The 20,479-nt window shown below is 47.3% G+C and overlaps 1 protein-coding gene and 1 pseudogene across 1 annotated transcript; both read right to left on the bottom strand.

Moving 5' to 3' along the window:
• Positions 1 to 843: 843 nt before the first annotated feature.
• Positions 844 to 5,475, bottom strand: LOC124660648 (annotated as a pseudogene).
• A 1,146-nt stretch (positions 5,476 to 6,621) lies between these two features.
• LOC124665276 (UDP-glucuronic acid decarboxylase 1-like) lies at positions 6,622 to 9,940 on the bottom strand. Its single transcript, XM_047202696.1, has 7 exons — positions 9,356 to 9,940; positions 8,471 to 8,618; positions 8,306 to 8,385; positions 7,814 to 7,897; positions 7,633 to 7,707; positions 7,176 to 7,268; positions 6,622 to 7,091 (listed from the first exon to the last, which is right to left on the bottom strand). The coding sequence occupies exons 1-7, from the start codon at positions 9,908 to 9,910 to the stop codon at positions 6,903 to 6,905; spliced, it is 1,224 nt and encodes a 407-aa protein (XP_047058652.1). The 5' UTR covers positions 9,911 to 9,940; the 3' UTR covers positions 6,622 to 6,902.
• Between the last annotated feature and the right edge of the window lie 10,539 nt (positions 9,941 to 20,479).

The raw sequence follows: 20,479 nt of genomic DNA, 5'->3' as shown, positions 1-20,479 counted from the left end.
GGACTGCCGGGCGTCGCGACGAGGGGGAATTGGTGTCAGCGCGTGCGTCATTTCTCATTTGCATGCATGTTGTTGTTGTTGTCGCCGTGATCATACACTACTCCATCGATCGGAGCAACGACGGACGGGCGAAGAGGAGGAGATGCGTATGTGAGGTGGAGTGCGGTGCCATACATGGCGGTATTTTGGCATACACTGCTGGTGCCTGTCGTACCGGGCAGTGCCGAAGCTGCCTATCCTCTCCAGCTGCAAATGAAAAGACCCAGGTTGCAACCCCTGATGGACGCGCACGCAATGTAGATGTACGCACGGTGCCCCATCAATGCCAAAGCATGCATTATCAAGGTGAACCATCTACATGTACGGAGTATAATGATTCATACAAGCGTGTAGATGCATACGAATTTAGGCAAATCCACGATAAGTAATTTGGAAATTGTTTTAGAAGAAAGATGTACTCGTGCCATTAATTTGGCGTCTTCCCATGGACATGGAATTTCGCAGAGCTGAGATTAACGGAACGAGCTTCAGGAAAAAATCGCTCTCTGAAAAGATCAAGAAACCGACATTAGAATGTCATTATAAGAAGTAAGAAAAAGCCCTCCCGCTGTGAGCGCAAACCAGAACCACATAGACAGGAGGCTGCAAATCAAGGTTGATCCGATCCTGTCGCTGCAGGAAATGATTAGACAAATACATGAACGGCAACATTGGAACTATATATCCTCTAGACATCTAATAAGCTCCTACAGTATTTGGTGAAGAAGTTCAGCGAAAGCAAATTTTGCAGCAGAGCCCCAATACGTTCTGGAGCTCACGCGACAAACAGTACGCCAATGAGGGTGTTTCGCACGTTGGGTTGAATAATCTACTACCCGAGACGCGGTACAAGAAATTCCAGTTCTTCCAGAAACGAATGACGACATGATACATCTGATGTGACAGGTCGTCAAAGAGGAAAGAGGAAACGGGATCTGGCCGTTAATTGCACGGGTAACTAGGGTACATGATAATTCTTGCACAATCTAATCAACAAACAGTAATGTGAACAAGCAATGTGCCGGGATCCAAGTTCTCTAGGGACCAACTGAAGTACAGCGTGCAGCTGCTAGGAAACTAACGCCCCCCAAGTGTGCCCACGAAGAAGTCTGCGCGTCTGCCTCCCTGCCAAGTCGAGCAGGGGAGGACAGTCCAATGTCGACCTGAGCCGACAGCTGAGAATTCTTGCAGACATTGTGCTGTGCAGCAGTAGTTTTTAGGTGATGTATCTTTCTTGGTGCTCCTGAAGCAAACGGGCGGAAGACTTCGCGTCCAAATACAGAGAACCAACTTCTTCGAGATCAGCCTGACAGAGGCCATGGATGGATTCAGAATATAGACTTGTATTGATATGATCAAGCTAGAAAGATCTAACTATATAACTGTATTGAAATTCAGCACATACCTTGGAGATCTTATCTCTCCCATTAGCCTTTGCAACTATGCTAGCAGGTGAAAGCAGCTGAATAGCATGTCTGCGAAGAAAATCAAGATTTATTAAGACCATTACTACCAACAATAAAATGGCCAGGTGGTAGCAGACGCTTTAGTGATATTCGACATCTTAAAATCCACATATTAGGCACCAAAAAGTGGGGTGCCAAACAAGATGTAAGACAGCAGGGACACTGTCCTAACTTCAAACGCTCAACTTCCTCAAAAAAATCCTCTCAAGCCATAGTACAGCCAAATTTTATTTAATTCTGCATACGAAATCTTTGCATAGCACAAGAAGGTGTGGAAATAATCCAGAACAAAAACAAGAACCATACCTCAAAGATGTCTGCTGCCCAACCTCTCCTAGAAATGCAAGACTTTCTTCATCAATGTCAATATCCTCCACTTGTGCTCTAATAGCCAATATCTGCAAAGCACAGTGGACATCAAATGCATTTCTAGACAGACAATCCTGGCACATTCAAAGGGATGAAATAGGTACCTGAATCATCTCGGTAGGACCATAAGTCTCTGTCCGAACAATCACCAGCCTATCTAGAAGGTCGACTGGGATACCATGTGGACTTGTCATATCAGTTCCCCTGGATACAAGCACAATAGGAGTTATAAATCATGACATGTATAAGGGCATAGCAGATAAAAGGGAGTATTTGTTTCTGGTATTGAAGTTAAGCGTGGAGCAATTCAACTGGTAGATCGAATTTCTTACCTTACAGTACATATTCCTCTGTTCGTAGCAAGTATTACAATTGGCGACAATGGACTCTCCAAAGCACGATTAAGATAAGAGAAGCATTCAATGTCCAGCATATGGACCTACAATAAAGTTCTTCATTAGTAGATAATTCTACCACTAGTAGAATGAAAGTCATTAAGTTCATCAGAGCACCCGCAGAAAAGAAGTTCATCAGAGCAATGCTGCTCCACAGGGTGAGCACTTCTATGTTTCAACAGAAAAGGTTGAAAAGGAAGACTGCTCATTGAAGTTTTTTGATATTCAAAATAAGCCTCTTAAGGACAGTAGAGTTTCAATCATGAGACAAAATAAGATAATACCTCATCAATGAACAACACACCAGGTACAAGCTCTGCGATACCTTCATCAATATATTTGTTAACCACCTATCACCATACAATAGAAATTCCATTAAGCCTATCAAAATTGGACCAAATTTTAAAAGAGTAAGCGTTTAAGGGAAAGGATTTTAAAACCTTATTAATCTCTTGGCGCAGCTTCTCAGTGATTTCAGTTTTCCGCGGCTTCATCATCTGGCCCATAAGGGACAAAATATCTTGGCCTCCTTGCGGCTGGGCATTTGCGGCATCAAGGTCATGAAGTGTAACGTCCTATGCAGAACGAAAACATATTATTTCCTCTCTTTGGTTGACATATACTGAACTTGGAAACAAGAAGAATATGTACGTAGTATGTTACGAAGGAAATAGGAACTTTCATTCTATTCTAAGATAATCAGCCTCTGAGAGAAAACAGAGAACAATTCAGGCTAATTCAACTGCCTTTTGTCAGATGTAAGCATATAACGATGGTCTAACTTTTTTTTTCTACAAGAATGATTCTAAATTAGGTAGTAACAAGTACTCCCTCCGTCCCATACTATAAGATGTTATTACAGCACCACAAGGGAGTATTGGTGTTGTAATAACATCTTATATTAAGGGGCAGAGGGAGTAGATAACTGTTAATAGGGTTTAAGGTCAAGAATTTTGAGCAATCTTGATTGTTGGCCTCTGAATTTTACATTGTTTTCTTTATTGAGGAAGGTGCACTAAGAATGTGGCTCAAGTCTTTGTTATAACCTTGATCCTTGGGTTATAGCTATACTGTTTCTGTTTTCTGGCATTTCACAAGGGCAAGCAACTTGGCAGGGAAACCAAATATTTAAGCATGCTTCAGCAACACTGCAGTATAATAAAATGCTTCATATCATCAAATTTCCTGATGCTTCCACCTTTAATCATTGAGATTAGATAGCATATATTTACACCATAGCCAAACATACTATGTTATCACAGTTCTGTTTATCAAGACGTTAATTTATTTGTAGTGTTATAGTGCATGCGGAATTGGCTGCAGAAGCAAAAAACTTAAGGCTGAACTAGTATCAAATTTGTACCTGCACTATTTCTTTTTTCTTGTGGACTTCTCCCTTTGGAATTGGGACATACTCCTCTGCTTCAAGATCGTATTCTGTAGCAAAAGAGTCACATCTACCTACTCTTTTCACTGCACCGCTGTTAGCTTCGATGTATATCACATCGCCCACTGCCACCTGCATCCCATAAACAAAAAATGAAATATGAAACAGCTCATGCAGAAGATAGAAGTAGCAGAACATTGGCAAGTCAGCCAGGGAAGTAAATATGAGACATCATATCTCAATGTAAGTAAAGTCTCACAATGGTTTGTTATGACACAACAGAACATCTGGCAATGAACAAGAGAAATATGATCATACATGTGAGTTTCCATGACTAAATATTCCCCATAATTCTGGCACAGGTTAAATATCGCACAAAGACAATATTCTGAAATCTGAACACACAGCATGAACAAACCATCCACTGTCATTCAAAGCGTGAATGCAAATGCAACCTAACAGTCTAGCTCCAGAGGCAGAGAGCAGGAGGCAAGGTAGCAGGGAGTAACCTTTTCCTTTATTAAAGCATCATAAATCGTAGGATCTAACTTCAGTTGTTTAGTCCCCTTTACGGTCTTCAGGCCGATTACTACATGGCTAATGCTTTTGCCATATCCACCAGTTGAACTGTCAGCTTCTTCTGGGGAAAGTTCAGTAACCTAAAAGGAGAGCAACGAAATTTAGTAACAAGAACTAGAATATTAGTTAGAAATAAAAATGATGACAAGATGTTAGCATCAAGTAAAACACCAATTCAAGAACAGTAATTTGGTTGAAACTTCAAAAGGAGCATGTATGCCACTCTTACCTCTCCTTCATAAACTTCCTTGTTTTCCTTTATCCGCAAGCCTATAGCTCTGCGGAAATTTTCCATTAGCACCTCAGTTTTCTTGACCTCTGAGGAGTACACCTCTGATCCTACCATAGGGCAGAAAGGGACCTGCATTGCAGACAAGAGAGGGAGGCATTAGATGAAAACAGGACCACTGCTACTGAACACTGGACTGGAAGCATATGCGGGCATTGCATGTAAATCAATATATAGTTCCCTAGGAATGAAATTTCATATACATGTGCTGAACATAAAGCAGAATAAGCTGCACACATCATGTTTTCCGGAAAGGCATAAACTGCAATGACAAGTGTCCAGTATACTAGCAAATGCTAGTAATCCACTCTAGCATATTGGCGCAAGTATTTTTGAAGGAATAGCAGGTTTCCCATCAACCGGACAGAATTGATATCCTGAACTAGCGAGTAGGGAAACCAAATTGGTATCCAAAAGGAACTACAGTGATCAAGCCCTGTCCTCCAGCAACCTCACCACCAAATTTACACTAACAATACAGCCTTACCTCCAAATTTACACTAACATTACAGAAAAAAAAAACTAGTAGTGTGCGGGGGAAAAGAGGAATTAGAGGCAGGGACCTTGCTGCCGAGCTCCTGGGAGATTCCGAGAGCGAGCGCGGTCTTGCCGGTGGCGGGCGGGCCGGCGAGGAGCAGCGCGCGGCCGGCCATCTTCTTCCCGCGGATCATGTCGACCACGAGGCCGGACGCCTCCCGCGCCGCCGCCTGCCCCACGAAACCCGCCGACAGCCCTATGGCCGTCCCATTGGCCTGCACAAGGAGACGAAACGAAACCCTGAGAAAAGCTAGAACCCTAGGAGAACCCTCCCCTTGCGGGAGGAGCGGAGGAAGCAGGGCAGATGGGAGGAGGAGCAGAGAGAGCAGGTACGTCGAGGCCGAGGCCCTTGATGTGGGTGTGCGTGGCGACGCGCTGCTTCTTCGACGTCGACTGCACATCCTCGATCCTCATCGCCGCCGCCGCCGCCGCCGCCGCCGGTTTCTGCGCTGGTTTCCTCTCTCTCCCGCCGGAACAAATTTGGGAGAGGAGCGGTAGAGGGGAGCAAGGGCAGAGCGCGACTTCAAGAAGGAATGCTCGGTGACTGACTGGCGGGGCCTACTTAAAAAGTGCGCGGGTCCCGAAGCTCCGCGTTTCCGCTTTCTGCCTCTCGAAATACGTATATGCGGCTTAAACGCGTATTAGGCCTTGCTGATGTTGGGGATGGAGTTGCTGCAGAGTCTCTAAAATGGAGTAGTTTGGATTATGAACCAACTCCATATCGATCACCGAAACCCATAAAAACTACTCTACTTAAGCAACCATGCACGCAATTGCCCGTAATCGAACTCGCAAGATGCAACCACAAAACTGTGCCCACAACCTCACCCGGGCCTGCATTGCTCTCACCCTCCTCCTAACCATGGCAAACACGGCGGCCGGTCGCCGTCCGGCAGGCCACAGCCCCCCTTCCCCACTCCACATCTCCGGCCAAACCATCACGCTCTACACCACCGGAGCAGCACCGCCAAACGCCCACGGCGCCCCTTCCCCGAAACACCCCGTCTTCACCAGCCAAGGCCCGATCGGCCACTCCGGCAGCAGCTGGCTGCGCGCCATGACGCGGCCGGGGGCGCTCCGGCCGGGCACGGTGACCGTCGTCGACGAGCAGTTCCACGGCAAGAGGAAGTCCGGGCAGGCCTTGGCTGGGAGGCTGCGGGGCGTTCTTGTCACCGGCTTGGATGACAGTGGCAGCCGTGTGGTGGCGGTGAAGGCCGTGTTCGGTGGCGATGCTGCAGAGGATAGCATCAGGTTCTTTGGGGTACATCGGGATGGCTGGGAGGAGGCTCATGTCGCGGTGGTCGGAGGGACGGGCAGGTACGACGGCGCCAATGGTTTCGCTGTTGTCGGAGCTGAGGGTGTACCTGAAAAGAATGGAAACGTTAGCTTCAGCAGGGCGAGCTTCAGTGTGCATCTGAAGTGAAGGTTGTGGAGTCCCCACATACCATTATGCAAAAAATCAGCTTCTCTTCAGAAGCTTCAGGGTTTTTGACTAGTGAAACTTGTAGATTGACAGCTGAACATATGCAGTAGGAACTGGACTTAACTGAACAGGAAATATGCAAGCTCAACCCATTACATTTCACTGAAATCAAAGTATTCATTTTACAGTTAGGAGTTAACTGAATGTCTCAAGTTGAACCCAATAGCTCCTGAAATACAACCCTTTTCCCCTATCTTTCCCTGCACCTCTAAACTTCCAAATCTGGACAAAACTAGTTGACTACTTCTGTCCACTCTCATCCAAGAAGGAAACAAATTTAGACGATTCTACAACTTTTATCGTGTATACAAACATATGTTGCTGCATCGATCCACAGCTGGCAAACACTTTGCTTTGTTTACTCGTCCAAGAGCCTTTGACGGAAATCCGTCACCATTAAGGGAAGACCTTCCTTGAGAGAGACCTTGGGCTCCCAACCCAGCAGTTGCTTGGCCTTGGTAATATCTGGTTTTCTCATATGGGGATCATCAGCTGTATTGGGCTTGAATTCAATTGTCGACATTGGGTCGATTGTTTGCTTCACTACCTGGACAGGCAGAATAGTCAGTCATTTACTACACATACCATTTCCCAAACAAAATGTGCTATGTAGAACAAATATTGTACAGACCTCTGCAAGTTCCAACATGGTGAACTCTCCTGGGTTTCCCAGATTAAAAGGACCAATATGATCACTCTCCATCAGAGCCATCAATCCAGCAACCTACAAGATGAAAAGAATGGGTCATTTTTAAGACTTGATAAGATGAATTCAAATGCCTGAGCAGCCATAAAAAGCATAGCATATTTTTGCAAGCAGAAGGGGAAAAGAGGACGTAACAATACAAAAGCTATTTTCTGTGAAAAAATATATCAATACCAAATGTCCTTGGCCTCTAGAACAGTAGTCTGTCATTCAGAAGTGTTTCTGGTTACTGGGACAGAACACTACTCCCTATTGGACAAACAATCCATCCAAGTGCATAGATATATTATAGTAGGGAATAACAACGAAGATCTATAACTAATGAGCATATGTTATGAACAAATTACACATCAATTCACAAGAATGACACTGCAGTGCTTACCAGATCAGAAACATACTGAAAACTTCGAGTCTGCTTTCCATCACCATAAACTGTCATTGGTTGTCTGCGCAGTGCCTGCAAGGATAATCATTGTGATTATAAAACTGGGCTTCATCAAATACTCAAATGGTACAGTTAAAACCTAGTAATCTATGATATCAAACTGTACTTGCAAACAAACCTGAGCAACAAAATTGCTAACCACACGTCCATCATCTAGGCACATACGAGGGCCATACGTATTGAAGATGCGAGCAATGCGTACCTGCATTTCTGTCAGTTAGCAAAAGATTGTAGACAAGTGACTACAGTTTTAAAAAAAGGTAGTCACATAGTGCTGTGTTAAGAAACTACAATACAAAACATGTTATAATGGCATCTTAATTATTTCTTGTCTTATAAATGAGCAATAGTATAACTAAAAAGTAATAATAAACTATGTCCAGAAAGATAGATCTGGATCTTTTCAATACTTAATAATCAAAATGGAATGGATCAAGTATCGTGTATGGTAACTAAAGATGTATCAACTGTGCTTTCATTAGTTTCTCTACATGTGCCAGCAAAGTAAATGAAAAAGGGAAAATCCCGAGGTTCTTAAATATAACAAATTTTCTAAATAACAACATAAACCCAATCACTGACGCTAATTTGGATATAACTAGACAATTACCGCAACACCGCCACCACGATGATAGTCCATGGTCAAAGTCTCTGCTGTTCTTTTTCCCTCATCATAACAACTCCTAACACCTGAAAAGGGGCCAGGGTTTAACTCTCTAGAGATGAATGTGAATGACCAACAGAATCATGAGGTCATAAACTAATATTGCAGTACCTATAGGATTAACATGCCCCCAGTAAGTCTCCTTCTGTGGATGCTCAAGTGGGTCACCATAAACTTCACTTGTGCTAGTCAACAAGAACCTTGCGCCAATCCGCTTTGCCAAACCCAGCATATTCAATGTTCCCATGACATTTGTCTTGTACTAATTGTTAAGTAGCCAAATTTTCTATTACCAAAACACAGCAAGAGAACTCTCATATAATAGTGTAATTAACATGTTACGACAAGGTGTAGCCCTCCCATCAGATTCACACATGTCATGACACCCAAAAAGGCCAAAACCATTTCATCAGAAAATTAACACTACAAGAATCGATAGCAATACTTCCATTGGCTTTGCTTCTGAATTGATAAACTACAATATCTCCAGTTTAAAACAGAAAGACTCAATTTTAAATACATTCAGTTATTCTGAGCAAAGGAAACTTGTACCAAGAAAAAACTCTGTACCTAAGCAAATTGAGGTGAGATTAACAAAATTATTGTGACATTGCATTCAAGATGACTACAGTTATATGTTAAATCATCATAACTATTAGGCTAACCCAGTGCCGAATTTAAGAAAACAATTATATGTGTGTCATAAATAAGAAATCTATAGCAAGTCTTCCAGATCCCCCCAATGGTAATGTCTCCTAGTTCTATTTGGAAAAAATGGCTAATTTATGAACCAGAACGCTCCTAAGTCCAAATAAAACAGTCAAACAATCACGGTATGCGCTTGATCCATACCACATCCGTCACTACTGTGACCGATCTGCATCAAGCGTATCTGCCACCAACCGCACAAAAGGGTAAGATTCAATTTAAGTCGGCATGAATCTAATAAAGCAGATCAAAAAAAGTATGTGCAGATCCGGGCGTCAAGAAGGATATGATGGTCTTGATGGGGTTGAACTTGTAGTGCACGGGCGAGGCGGGGCACGCAAGGTGGTAGATCCGGTCGACCTCGAGAAGGATGGGCTCGACGACGTCGTGGCGGAGCAGCTCGAACCTGGGGTTGCGCAGGTGGTGCGCGACGTTCTCCTTCCTGCCCGTGAAGAAGTTGTCGACGACGATGACGCTGTGGCCCTGCTCCAGCAGCCTGTCGACGAGGTGGCTGCCGACGAAGCCCGCCCCGCCGGTGACGACGACGCGGTGGGGCGGCGGGCGGAAGCCCGCGGGCACGCGGGGCGCGGACGAGCGGGCGGCGAAGGAGAAGATGGGGCTGTGGTCGGAGACGGCGGAGGGCGAGAGGGAGAAGAGGTAGGGGCGGAGGAGGAAGAAGGAGGTGGCGATGAGCGCGCCGAGGAGGACGAAGAGCAGGCGCTGCTCGCGGAGGAGGTAGCCCACCCAGGTGCGCGGCCCCGGGCGCGCCGGCTTGGAGGCCTTGGACGCCGGCGCGTGCGCCGGCGAGGGCGCGTGGGTGGGGGACTTGTGGAGCTGCTTCATGGCGGGAGAGCGGCGGTGAGGGGGCGGTGTTTGGTGCGGCGGGGGAAGGTTGGCAGGCGGAGGAGAAGAAAACGAGCTCAAGTGTGCGTGGAGGGGGCCTTCATTTGTTGCGAGTTGGTCGTAGTACATATTTCCTTTTTCTTGCTAATGAACTTTATGAAAAGTTATGTGTGATACACTCAACTGCAAAATCAGGTGTTACTCCACAAACTTGTGAGAACATCCTCGTTCTTACTACATGCCATTATGCCAAGCAGACGCTAAATGTGACAATTTTTTACTAGTAACACAAATGCTAAATAATGTTATTGTGGATGTTAAAATATTGGCGCCATCACTAAGCTTAGAGCATCTCCAGTCGCATCCCCCAAACCGTCCCCCAAACCGCGCCGGATTGAGCGTTTGGGGGACGTGTTTCGTTCGTGCCGCGTTTGGGGGACGTCACCCCCCAGTCGCGTCCCCCAAACAAAATTTCGGAAATTTTAAACTTAACGAGATTCGATTTAGATTCGTCCAAACTTACATAGATTCGAACGAAATTTGACTAAATTTAAACTAAGCCGCTTGGTCCAAACTCGTCGACGGGCTCGTCCTTCACCAAGCCGCTTGGTCCTGCCTCGCCGTCGTCGGTGAGGTCCACCAGCGGCTTGCCGGAGTCACGGATGGACATGGCGATCGCCGCGTCGAGGTCACCCCTCCAGGCGTCCTTGTCGTTCATGGACACCAAGAACGCGCCCGCAGCCCTGGGCAGTCCTCGGGGTCGTCGCTGCTGGCGATGAGCCGCTGCTGCCGCTCGTACTCCGCCAGCGGCCGCCGCTCGCGACGCTTCCTCCGGCTCCTCCTTCACCTCCGGCTTCGGGATGAGGAGGGCGCCGCCGCGCCTCCCTTGCTGCCGCTGCCGCTGCCGCCACGTCTCGTGTTGACGGGCGTCGCCGGCTCCTCCTTGACCTCCCGTTTGGGGACGGTGTAGGGCGCCGACCGGTACGACGAGGACGGCGTCGATCGCGCCGGTCCCGAGGAAGAAGAGTGCGAGGAGGACGAGTACGTCGTCCTCCTCGGCTGCCACTGAGGAGACGGCGGCGGTGACGACGGCATCTCCAACCTTGGAGCGCCGTGCGGATGCCGCGGATGACGTTCTCGAGGGTGCGCCCCGGAACGCCCCAGAACAGGGCGCGGTCGTCCTTGTTCCAGATGTTGGGGTCGCCGACAAGGTTGTCGGTGTTGTACATCTCGACGTCGTACTTCGCCTTGAAGTACGTCGTCCACCAGGCGTCGTTGTTGTTGACCGCCCACGTTGGATCCAACCGCTCCTCGGCGGTGAGTTGAGCCCGCCGGGCCTTGATGGCGTCCCTCCATTGCTCTGTGCCCGGCTTCGGCGGCGGCGGGACGCCAATGCCGTTCACGGCCATCTTCCAGCCGCCGCTGCTTGGCAGCCGCATGTCCGGCGGGACTGGATACCGGGTGTGGTATAGCGCCCACGCCTCCGGCACGGTGAGGCTGCCGCGGCCGAAGCCGTTCGCCGCGGCAATCTTGCGGGAGGACGAGCTCGACATTTTTGGAGCGGCGAGGAGAAGATCTGGGAGGGGGAGGCGGCGGCGACGAGAAGGTTTGTGAGCGGTGAGAACTGCAGGGCGTCTGAAAACAACGGCGGCAGCGGGTGGTTGCACGCAATAACGCCGGCGCGGACGGCCACGCGGCCATGCACGACGAGACGCGTCTCTGCGTCGCCTGGGAAAACAGGGACGCCATTAACGTCGCTTGACCAAAGGTAGGCGACGGGGTTTTAGCCTTCCGCCCGCCACTCCCCGCCTCGCTTTTCGTTGTGTCCGGCGTGCCCGGTGCGTCCCCTGTGGGACGGGGACGGGCTCGGGGCGCCGGACACCGTATCGGGGCGCGCCGGACAAAAATGGGCTTTGGGGGACGCGGCTGAAACGCATTTTTTGTCCGGCGTGCCCCAAATCCCTTTGGGGGACGCTTTGGGGGACGCGGCTGGAGATACTCTTAGCACCCATTCTTGCACATACCCAACATAAACCATCGTGACTGTGTTGCCTTGAAGGCGCCGCCAACTCTCTTCTTGCTCGTCGGGCTAAGCTTTCTTGCTATGGTATTCTCCTCGTGGTCATGCTCCCTGACGATGTCAACGCCTTTTGGGGGTGCGGCGACAAGCGGCTCAGGCGTTCGTGTGTTGCTCGAGTCGACAATACACAATATTGTGTCTATCTCGTGGAGAGTGTGTCACAATGACATAGCTTCACTCCCATAGGTGAATTTGCACGATGTGGCCCTATTGTAGCCTCTCTACGTCTATTTCCCTCGTACACTCTCCCGCCTCGTACACTCTCCCGATGAGGTCAAGCTTGAGTTTGTAGATCCTAGTCAAGCCCTCTCTTTGCCTTTAGATCTCAGAAGATGACAATAGATGGTAAAGAGTGCGAGCCAACCGTGGTTTTGAGCACCACTTTCGCCCACTATCACTGCAGGAAGTCACAAATCAACACATTCATGTGTCAAACTAAGGAACTGTTCTTTTGGACATTCTAGTGTTCTTGGTCCTCTTCCCCAGATGAGGATATCGAAAGGTGATGCAAGCTCTAGCTCATCTTAGTCCATTAGAAAAAATGAAGAGGAGGCTCGAGCCACTTTAGAGCTATGGCACCACTATGCTCGACCTATCAGCTCCACAATGCTTAACCCTAGACCACATCTCACGGTGGGGTGTAAATTGATCCGAAGAAGACTGCATTAATGGAAAAATGGTCAACGCCTACTGCAAAGTAGCTTAGTGGTTTTCTTGGTCTGGCCAATTACTACGGTAAATCTTTGCAAAATTATGCTCTAATAACCATGCCTCTGACTGAATTATTGGCAGAAGAAAGATTTTGAGTTGAATCCTTCAACATAGAAAGCATTTTTGCACCTAAATAAATTTATGTCGAACTAGTTCTGATGTCACCAAATTTTACAACTCTCTTTACCACTCAAACTGATGCATGTGACCCTAACCCTAAACACTGACTATATAGCATGTATGATCAAAGAACGGAGATTGAAAAATATAGAAATCTCCATCAGTGAGAAGGATTTTTTTGTTAGCGATGATGGTAATACATATATGGATACAATACTTGGATATGGGCAAATTCACTATCCCTACTAACCGTAAAACATTGTGCGCTCTACGTGAGCAACATAGCAATAATTAAGTTCAAATATACAAAAAAAGGTCATGTTTGAACTAGTGGCATTACTTCCAAATTCAAATACAAAAAATGTGAGTCTTTAACCATAGTGGGACATCTAACCCGCAGTTCAGTCACTTTCTTTCTACAGCCCTGCTTGGGTTTAGAAAGTGCTCAACTTATATGTCAACGATGCAACTATGATAACTTCGTTGCAAGAATCAACCATTAAATCTCCAAATGACAAGGCTATGTGATGGATCAAAGTCCCATTAAATTCTAGAGCAGATTGGTTATTGGTGAAACTTTGGATATATATACAAAAAATACTTTGCACTTCATGACAATGTTGTTGTGGACATTCAGGGATTAAAACACTTGAAAAATACTAAATTCGTTATATCGATGGCCTGGCCTCAAGCTAGGAGTGGAAATTTCTACCAAACAATGCACAATAGTCAACAACTAAAGCATCCACACACTGAGACAACTAGATTGCTTCAAACACTACCTCCTCTTTTAGCACTTTGGCATGAAATTGCAATGGACTTCATTCAAGGTATTCGACTATTAGAAGGACTAATTCACTATTGGTTATTGTGGATCATTTAAAAAAGTATCTTCATTCCCCATCACCATCCTTTGAACTCAACACTACCTTGGGGCTCCAAGGGCAAACACAATTGTTTCATGTACATCCGAACTCAACAATACATAAATAAATACATAAAGAGAAAATTAGAATAAAGTGACAGTTCACGGTGGACAATCAAGTGTTGCTCAAACTACAACCTTACACATAACAATCAGTTGTTAACCATACATAATCCATTTTATAATTCAAGTATTTTGACTCATAAACTATTCATAAGCGAATTGGCTCTGTGGCTTGCAACTAGAGCTACCTAAATCGGTTCAAGTTCATCCAATGTTTATTTTGTATTAGTTAAAGCCCTTCGCAGCAAACTACAAATCTTTACATTACTCCAGATTTAGCCACAATCGGACACTCTTTACCTATTGAGATTCTTTAGTGGCGAATGATTTGCAAAGCTAATTAAACCACACCTCAATTTTAAATTTGTTGGACTAATGTTACCAATAGTTGCACCTGTTGGTATTTGGGAATGGTACTATGTGCTCAAGATGTGCCAATTTGAGGGTTGGAGCTTGCTTGTGGGGGGACGAGTGTCACACACTCACAAATGATGATGATAGACAAAAAGTGTTTGAGGCCAGTTGCAGGGCCCAACAGTCAGCCATAGAGTGATGTGAATGAGCTGTGTGCGTGGGAGGCTTTGTGAGCTGCTGGTGTGGGTTGGCGGTTCCACTTGTAAGTGTTAGCGTGCGGGTTAAAAGGACCAAGTCGCGCGCTAGACGAGTATGTTGTTATTAAAACAAAATCTGAAAATTCACATCCCGTTGTTTATGCTTTCCATAATGCTTCTTCTCCAATTTATCACTCTGTTTTAACCTTGCATCCTCTAAATTGTTATTGATTTGTGATTAATATCTGGCTCTAGTCAATAGCTATATCACATGTAAATAGGGAAGGAAGAAGTATCATGTTATATACCAACAAAGTTTGGTGGCCACGGAGTGTTGGACATCGAGAAGTTTGCGAGAGCTCGCTGGCTTGTAATGATCGTGGCTCGAATGGAAAGATCCTACTAGATCTTGGGTGGGTCTCGACACCGTGCTATGAAAACTATATGAAACTTTTCTATGTTGCGGTCAAAATCACGATAGGAGATGGACGTGAATCTAAATTCTTATATGCGTCATGGTTAAGAGGCCTAACGCCCACAGACATACCACCCATCTATCTTCTCAACTGCCAAAAGGAAAAGTTGCCATGTTCATGACCCCTTTTCACAAAAATAAATGGGTAGCTCGGATTGACTTCTCTCGTGGCCTCACAGTGCGCAACAACTAATCGAATTCATCGTGCTTTGGTCATATCTTCTCGACATACTTCCCGTGAGGGCGTGCTGATGGCATATCATGGAAGCTTTTGACGCCGGGAGAATACTCTACCAAGTATGCGTATAAAATCCAATTGATCGGTGCGGTCACGACGACCATGAAGCCGTAATGCAAGATTGTCACATGGCTCAGTTTACAAAACCGAATAATGACATACTTGAGAAGAGGGGGTGGTCAAATTGTGCATCATGCTAGCTTTGCAAGCAAGAACACTAGATCCGGGTTTGGATAACCATCAAAATTGTCTTGGTGGGGGGGGGAGGGGGTAGATCATAACCGACACTTGGCAAAGTATCCCCTCGGTCCACACGTGGTGGCAATCCTTTGTTCTTAGAGCCGGCAACCCTCGCAAAGCCATTGCCTCCCTTACTATGTTAGTTACTTGGGAGATTTTTTTTTTTTGAGATCAAAAGGTTGCGACTTATATTAATAACACATAGCATCCGATACAATGAGTTCCGAAATACCCGACGGGGGTACCTCTAGCCAACGCCTATTACACTTATTCACGCAGCCTATCTTTGCAAATTCATGAGCAACACCATTAGCAGATCGACGAACTGCCTTGATTACCTTGTCTTCGAATCCGGATAGAAGACCTTTGATTTCCTCCACCAGCTGGCCATGAAGAGATCGATCCCTGTCTTCCCCCTGGATTTTTGCCACCGCCCCGACAGAGTCCATCTCCAGAATAATCTTCTGAGCCCCGCGATCCTTCGCCAACACCAAGCCCAATCGACAAGCCAGGAGCTCGGCTCCTTCCGCGTCGGCAACCTGGGGGAAAAAACGGCTTGCTCCTGCACAGAACTCACCGTGGCAGTTGCGGACAACTACACCGCCCCCTCCGTTGTTCTCCGCATGACGGAAGGCACCATCGACATTCACCTTGAGGAAGCCTTCCTCCGGGCGCTGCCAACGCTCCACAACGCTAATCTTGGTCCTTGGAGGCTTAGAATGGATCTCCTTACACTCCGACGCACCCGCTAGGGTTTGAGCCACGATCACTGAAGGATCTCGCATCACCTTCGACTCCCTCGCGTCATTTCTCGCCTGCCAGAGATTGTAGAGCAGAAAGAAAAACCAGGTCATCTGATCCCCATCACTCTTTCCTATCCAGTATAGAAGCCATCCTCGCAGATCCGCGTGACACGCCAGTCTCTTCGGCGGCGGCTCCCAGTGAAGACCTGTTTTCTTCGACAACAATGTCCATGCCTGAGCAGAATGGGGACAAAGCCAAAACCGGTGTACTAAGCTCTCAGTTCTGCCGCACGCTAGACAGGAAACTCCGTCTTTTATCTTCCTATGACTGAGCTCAGAACCCACCGCCAGACCATTCTCCACCAAACGCCACACGTGAACTTTTATCTTCCCAGGAACTTGGGCTGCCCAAAGAGCCAGCCACCCATGATGCTCTCTGCCAGTATTGGAGGAACCAGTGTTCCCTCTTCTCTCCCTCTTTCGCTTCACCGCAAGGTGGTAGGCTGATTTCACCGAAAAGATGCCAGATTTTGTATGATTCCATGCTATAACATCGCCAGAACCAGCACAGCCAACTGGGGTGCGCAAGATATCCGCAACATCTACTTCATAGAACACTTCATTAAGCTTTGCTTCATCCCACGCCCCCCCTCAGGACTAATATAGTGGCTGACCATCTTCTGGCAATCTTGAACTCTTCTTCCCAGTGGAAAAAGAGCACCACTCCTAGGTATCCAGTTGTCTTCAAGGGCATTAATTGATTGCCCGTCGCCCACCCTCCAAATAATTCCCGCCTTGAGCAGGTCTCTTCCATGAATAATACCACGCCAAGTATAGGAAGCTCTCTTCGGACAAGGGGCCGACATAAAATCACCGTTCCTGAAATACCTCGCCTTCAGCACTCTCGCACACAACGAGTCAGGAGCCGTGAGCAGACGCCAGCTTTGTTTGGCCAGAAATGCTTGGTTAAAACATTCAAAATCTCGGAATCCCAAGCCCCCTTTCTCCTTACTCTTGCAGATTCTTTCCCAGGCAATCCAATGGACTTTTTTATGCCCATCCTTATCTCCCCACCAGAAATTTGAAGAAATAGAACTCAGTTGTTTGCACAACTTTTTAGATAGCTGAAAGCAACTCATCGTGTATGCCGGGACAGCTTAGAGAACAGACTTGACTAACACACTCTTCCCCTCCTTCGACATGCCCTGACCCTTGAGTCCTTTCACCTTTCCCCAAGTTCTCTCTCTCAGATTTTTAAAACAACCTTCTTTTGATCGACCGACGACAGTGGGCAGTCCCAAATATCGTTCGGAGAGTGCTTCAGATGTAATGCCAAGGACTTGCTTGAGGGCCGGTTTTGCATCCTCCGCACACCCCACTCCGAAGAAAACAGAGGATTTCTGCAGGTTCACTCTTTGACCCAAGCTAGCTTCATAGTCCGCTAAAACCCTCCTTAATGTCTGCAGACTATCCGTCAAGGCTTCCAAGAAAACGACGCTGTTGTCGGCAAACAAAAGGTGTGTAATGTGTGGTCCCCCGGTTCCAAATTGCACTCCTCGCAATTGGTTACGTTGCTGCGCCTCCTTGAGAAGAGCCGAGAACCCCTCGACGCAGAAGAGAAACAGATATGGAGAGATCGGATCTCCCTGTCTCAATCCTCTCGATGGAATAAAAGGAGCAGACAGATCCCCATTCAATTTAACTGCGAACCTCACAGACGTAATACATCTCATCACCATCTCCACCCAAGCACTAGCAAAGCCCAGTTTCAGTAACATCTTCTCCAAAAATATCCATTCCACCCTGTCGTATGCCTTAACCATGTCAAGTTTTACTGCACACAACGGGGTCTTCCTCTTCCTTGTTCTAAAGGCTTGGGTGCACTCATAGGCTATAAGAACGTTGTCAGTAATCAACCTCCCTGGCACAAATGCACTTTGTTCTTCCGAAATCAAGATCGGTAAAACCCCTTTCAACCTGTTCGCCACCACCTTCGAGGCCAGCTTATACAGTACGTTACACAGGCTAATAGGTCGAAACTGAGACAGATTTTCCGGAGAATTAACCTTCGGAATTAGCACTAAAATAGTGTCATTAAAATCATCAGGGGTACCTCTTCCCGCCAAAAAATCCCGGATCGCCGAGCAGACCGGCCCCTTAACGTCGGCCCAGTGGCGCTGATAAAACAAGGCAGGCAGCCCGTCCGGCCCAGGCGACTTCGTCGGGCCCATCTGAAAGAGGGCCGCTTCAATTTCCGAATCCGAGACTGGAGCAGACAACTTCACATTCATTGCGTCTGTAACGAATCCAGTGATCCGATCCAGAATTCTATCCATGTTGTTAGCTCCTTCAGAGGTGTAAAGATCAGCGTAGAAGGCATGTGCCATATCCCGCATCCCCTCATCGGTATCACACCTGCTGCCATCCCCTTTAAGGAGAAACTTGACAGTGTTCTTCCTCCTCCTGTGTGTCGCTCTGTTCTGAAAATAACGTGTATTTCTGTCCCCCGCTTTGAGCCAGTCCTGCCGAGATCTTTGCTTGTACATTATTTCTTCTCTTTCATAAATCTCATGCAGCCTCCTCTCAATCTCTCTTACCTCCAGTGAGGATACACAGACGAGCGCTTGAACTTTTGCCTCCTCTAATTCAGCCTTCAGTCTTGTTAGTTCCTTTCGGACAGAACCAAACGTGTTCAGACTCCAGCTTTTGATCGAGCCAGTCACCTCTTTGAGTCTTGCAGCAAGCCCCATCAAACCATTCGAGTGTATCGCCGAGGTATCCCAGGCGGATTTAAACATAGAATCATAGGTCTCATGAGTCGTCCACATCTCCTCAAACATAAACCCTCTAGACAGCGACAGAGGCCGGCGGTCCGGCTCTGCTGCAATCTTTACTAGCAACGCCATGTGATCTGACTCCTCCGTGGCTATATGGCGAACATGAGTAAGAGGAAACAGCTGCAGGAACGATTAATTCGCTACAGCCCGATCTAGCCGGGCTTGGACATTAGCCAGACCCTCCCTCCTATTGTCCCAGGTGAAAGGGTAGCCAGAGAACCCCAGGTCAGAAAGACGGCAGTACGTCAAACAATCTCTGAACCTAGTCATTTGGCTCTCATTCCTAGCATTCTGCCCCAGCAACTCCTCCTGAATTTCATTGAAGTCACCGACGCAGACCCACGGGAGATCGTCTTGTACATAAAGATAAAGCAAAACCTCCCAAGTCTTCCCTCTCAATTCCGTTTTGGGCTCGCCGTAAATACCTGTAAACCGCCATGAGCCTTGATCCGTCGTAACCTTAGCGTCAATATAGTACTGACACCATGGTCTCACTGTTACATCCACTCCATCTCGCCACCACAAACACAAACCTCCCCCTTTTCCTTTGCCTTCCACACAAACTCCGTTTCTAAACCCCAAGCTCCATTGTATTTTCTCCATCACTCCCTTCTTCTGTTTTGTTTCACACAAAAAGACCACCTCTGGGTTGTGGGATCTAATCAGATCCCGAACTTCGCCTACCGCCGCGTCCAACCCCAAGCCGCGGCAGTTAAGGCTTAAAGTATTCATTGCTCTCGGCGGCCCTGCGCTGCAGGGTCCGCCGCTGGATCTTCTATCCTGTCAAACACCGAGCTCGTCCTCTGTCCCTCTGGGGTAGAACGAGGATCCTGGATCCTCTCAAACACAGTTGTTCTCTGTCGTTTTCCTACCGAACCAGACGTTTCCTCGCCAACCACCTGGACCGGAACTCAAACCCACACTTGTTTGGGTCCTCTCTTTCTAGTGAGCATCCCTGGAGGTTCCTGCACTCGAACCTCTCCCACAGCAGCAACCGACTTCCTTGTGCGCCGAGTAAATTTTCCTTGTTTGGACCTCGGAGCCTTTTCTTGCATGTCGTTCTCCCCTCGTCTCTCTTCAGCCCAATTCTTCAACCCAACCGGTTCCCTACCGTTGTGATCTCCCGACCTGTCGTGTCCTCGCGCCCAGTGGCGCTTTTCAGTGCTAGAAACTTCAGCAACCCCTCGCCTCCCCTCATCCCCGCCAGTGCGTGATGAGCTGGAGTAAGCAAACTCCGTCCCCAAGTTCCTCCTCAGCGGCAAGTCCCTGACTCTTGCAGCATTACTACCGCGGACATCTGAGCTAGAAGATCTGCCACTGAAACTGCTCGAGGAGACAACTGACCTTGAGGCGCCAGGTTGCTTCTGAATCCTCTGAGGCGATGACCGCAGCCACTCGCCCCACTGGGGTTCTTCAACCTTTTCCGCACTGCACATATCATCCTTATGAATCAAGCATCCGCACTAGAAACAAAAGTGAGGGATCTTGTCATATTTTATGTCAAACCACATCCCTTCCTCATCCTCTTCGCCATCCTTCAGAAAAACTCCCCGTATAAGAGGTTGATCCACATTCACCGCAACCCT

The sequence above is a fragment of the Lolium rigidum genome, chromosome 6, assembly GCF_022539505.1.
Source record: "Lolium rigidum isolate FL_2022 chromosome 6, APGP_CSIRO_Lrig_0.1, whole genome shotgun sequence".
In the NCBI taxonomy this organism is placed as follows: domain Eukaryota; kingdom Viridiplantae; phylum Streptophyta; class Magnoliopsida; order Poales; family Poaceae; genus Lolium; species Lolium rigidum.
This window is presented reverse-complemented; position numbering and strand designations above follow the sequence as displayed.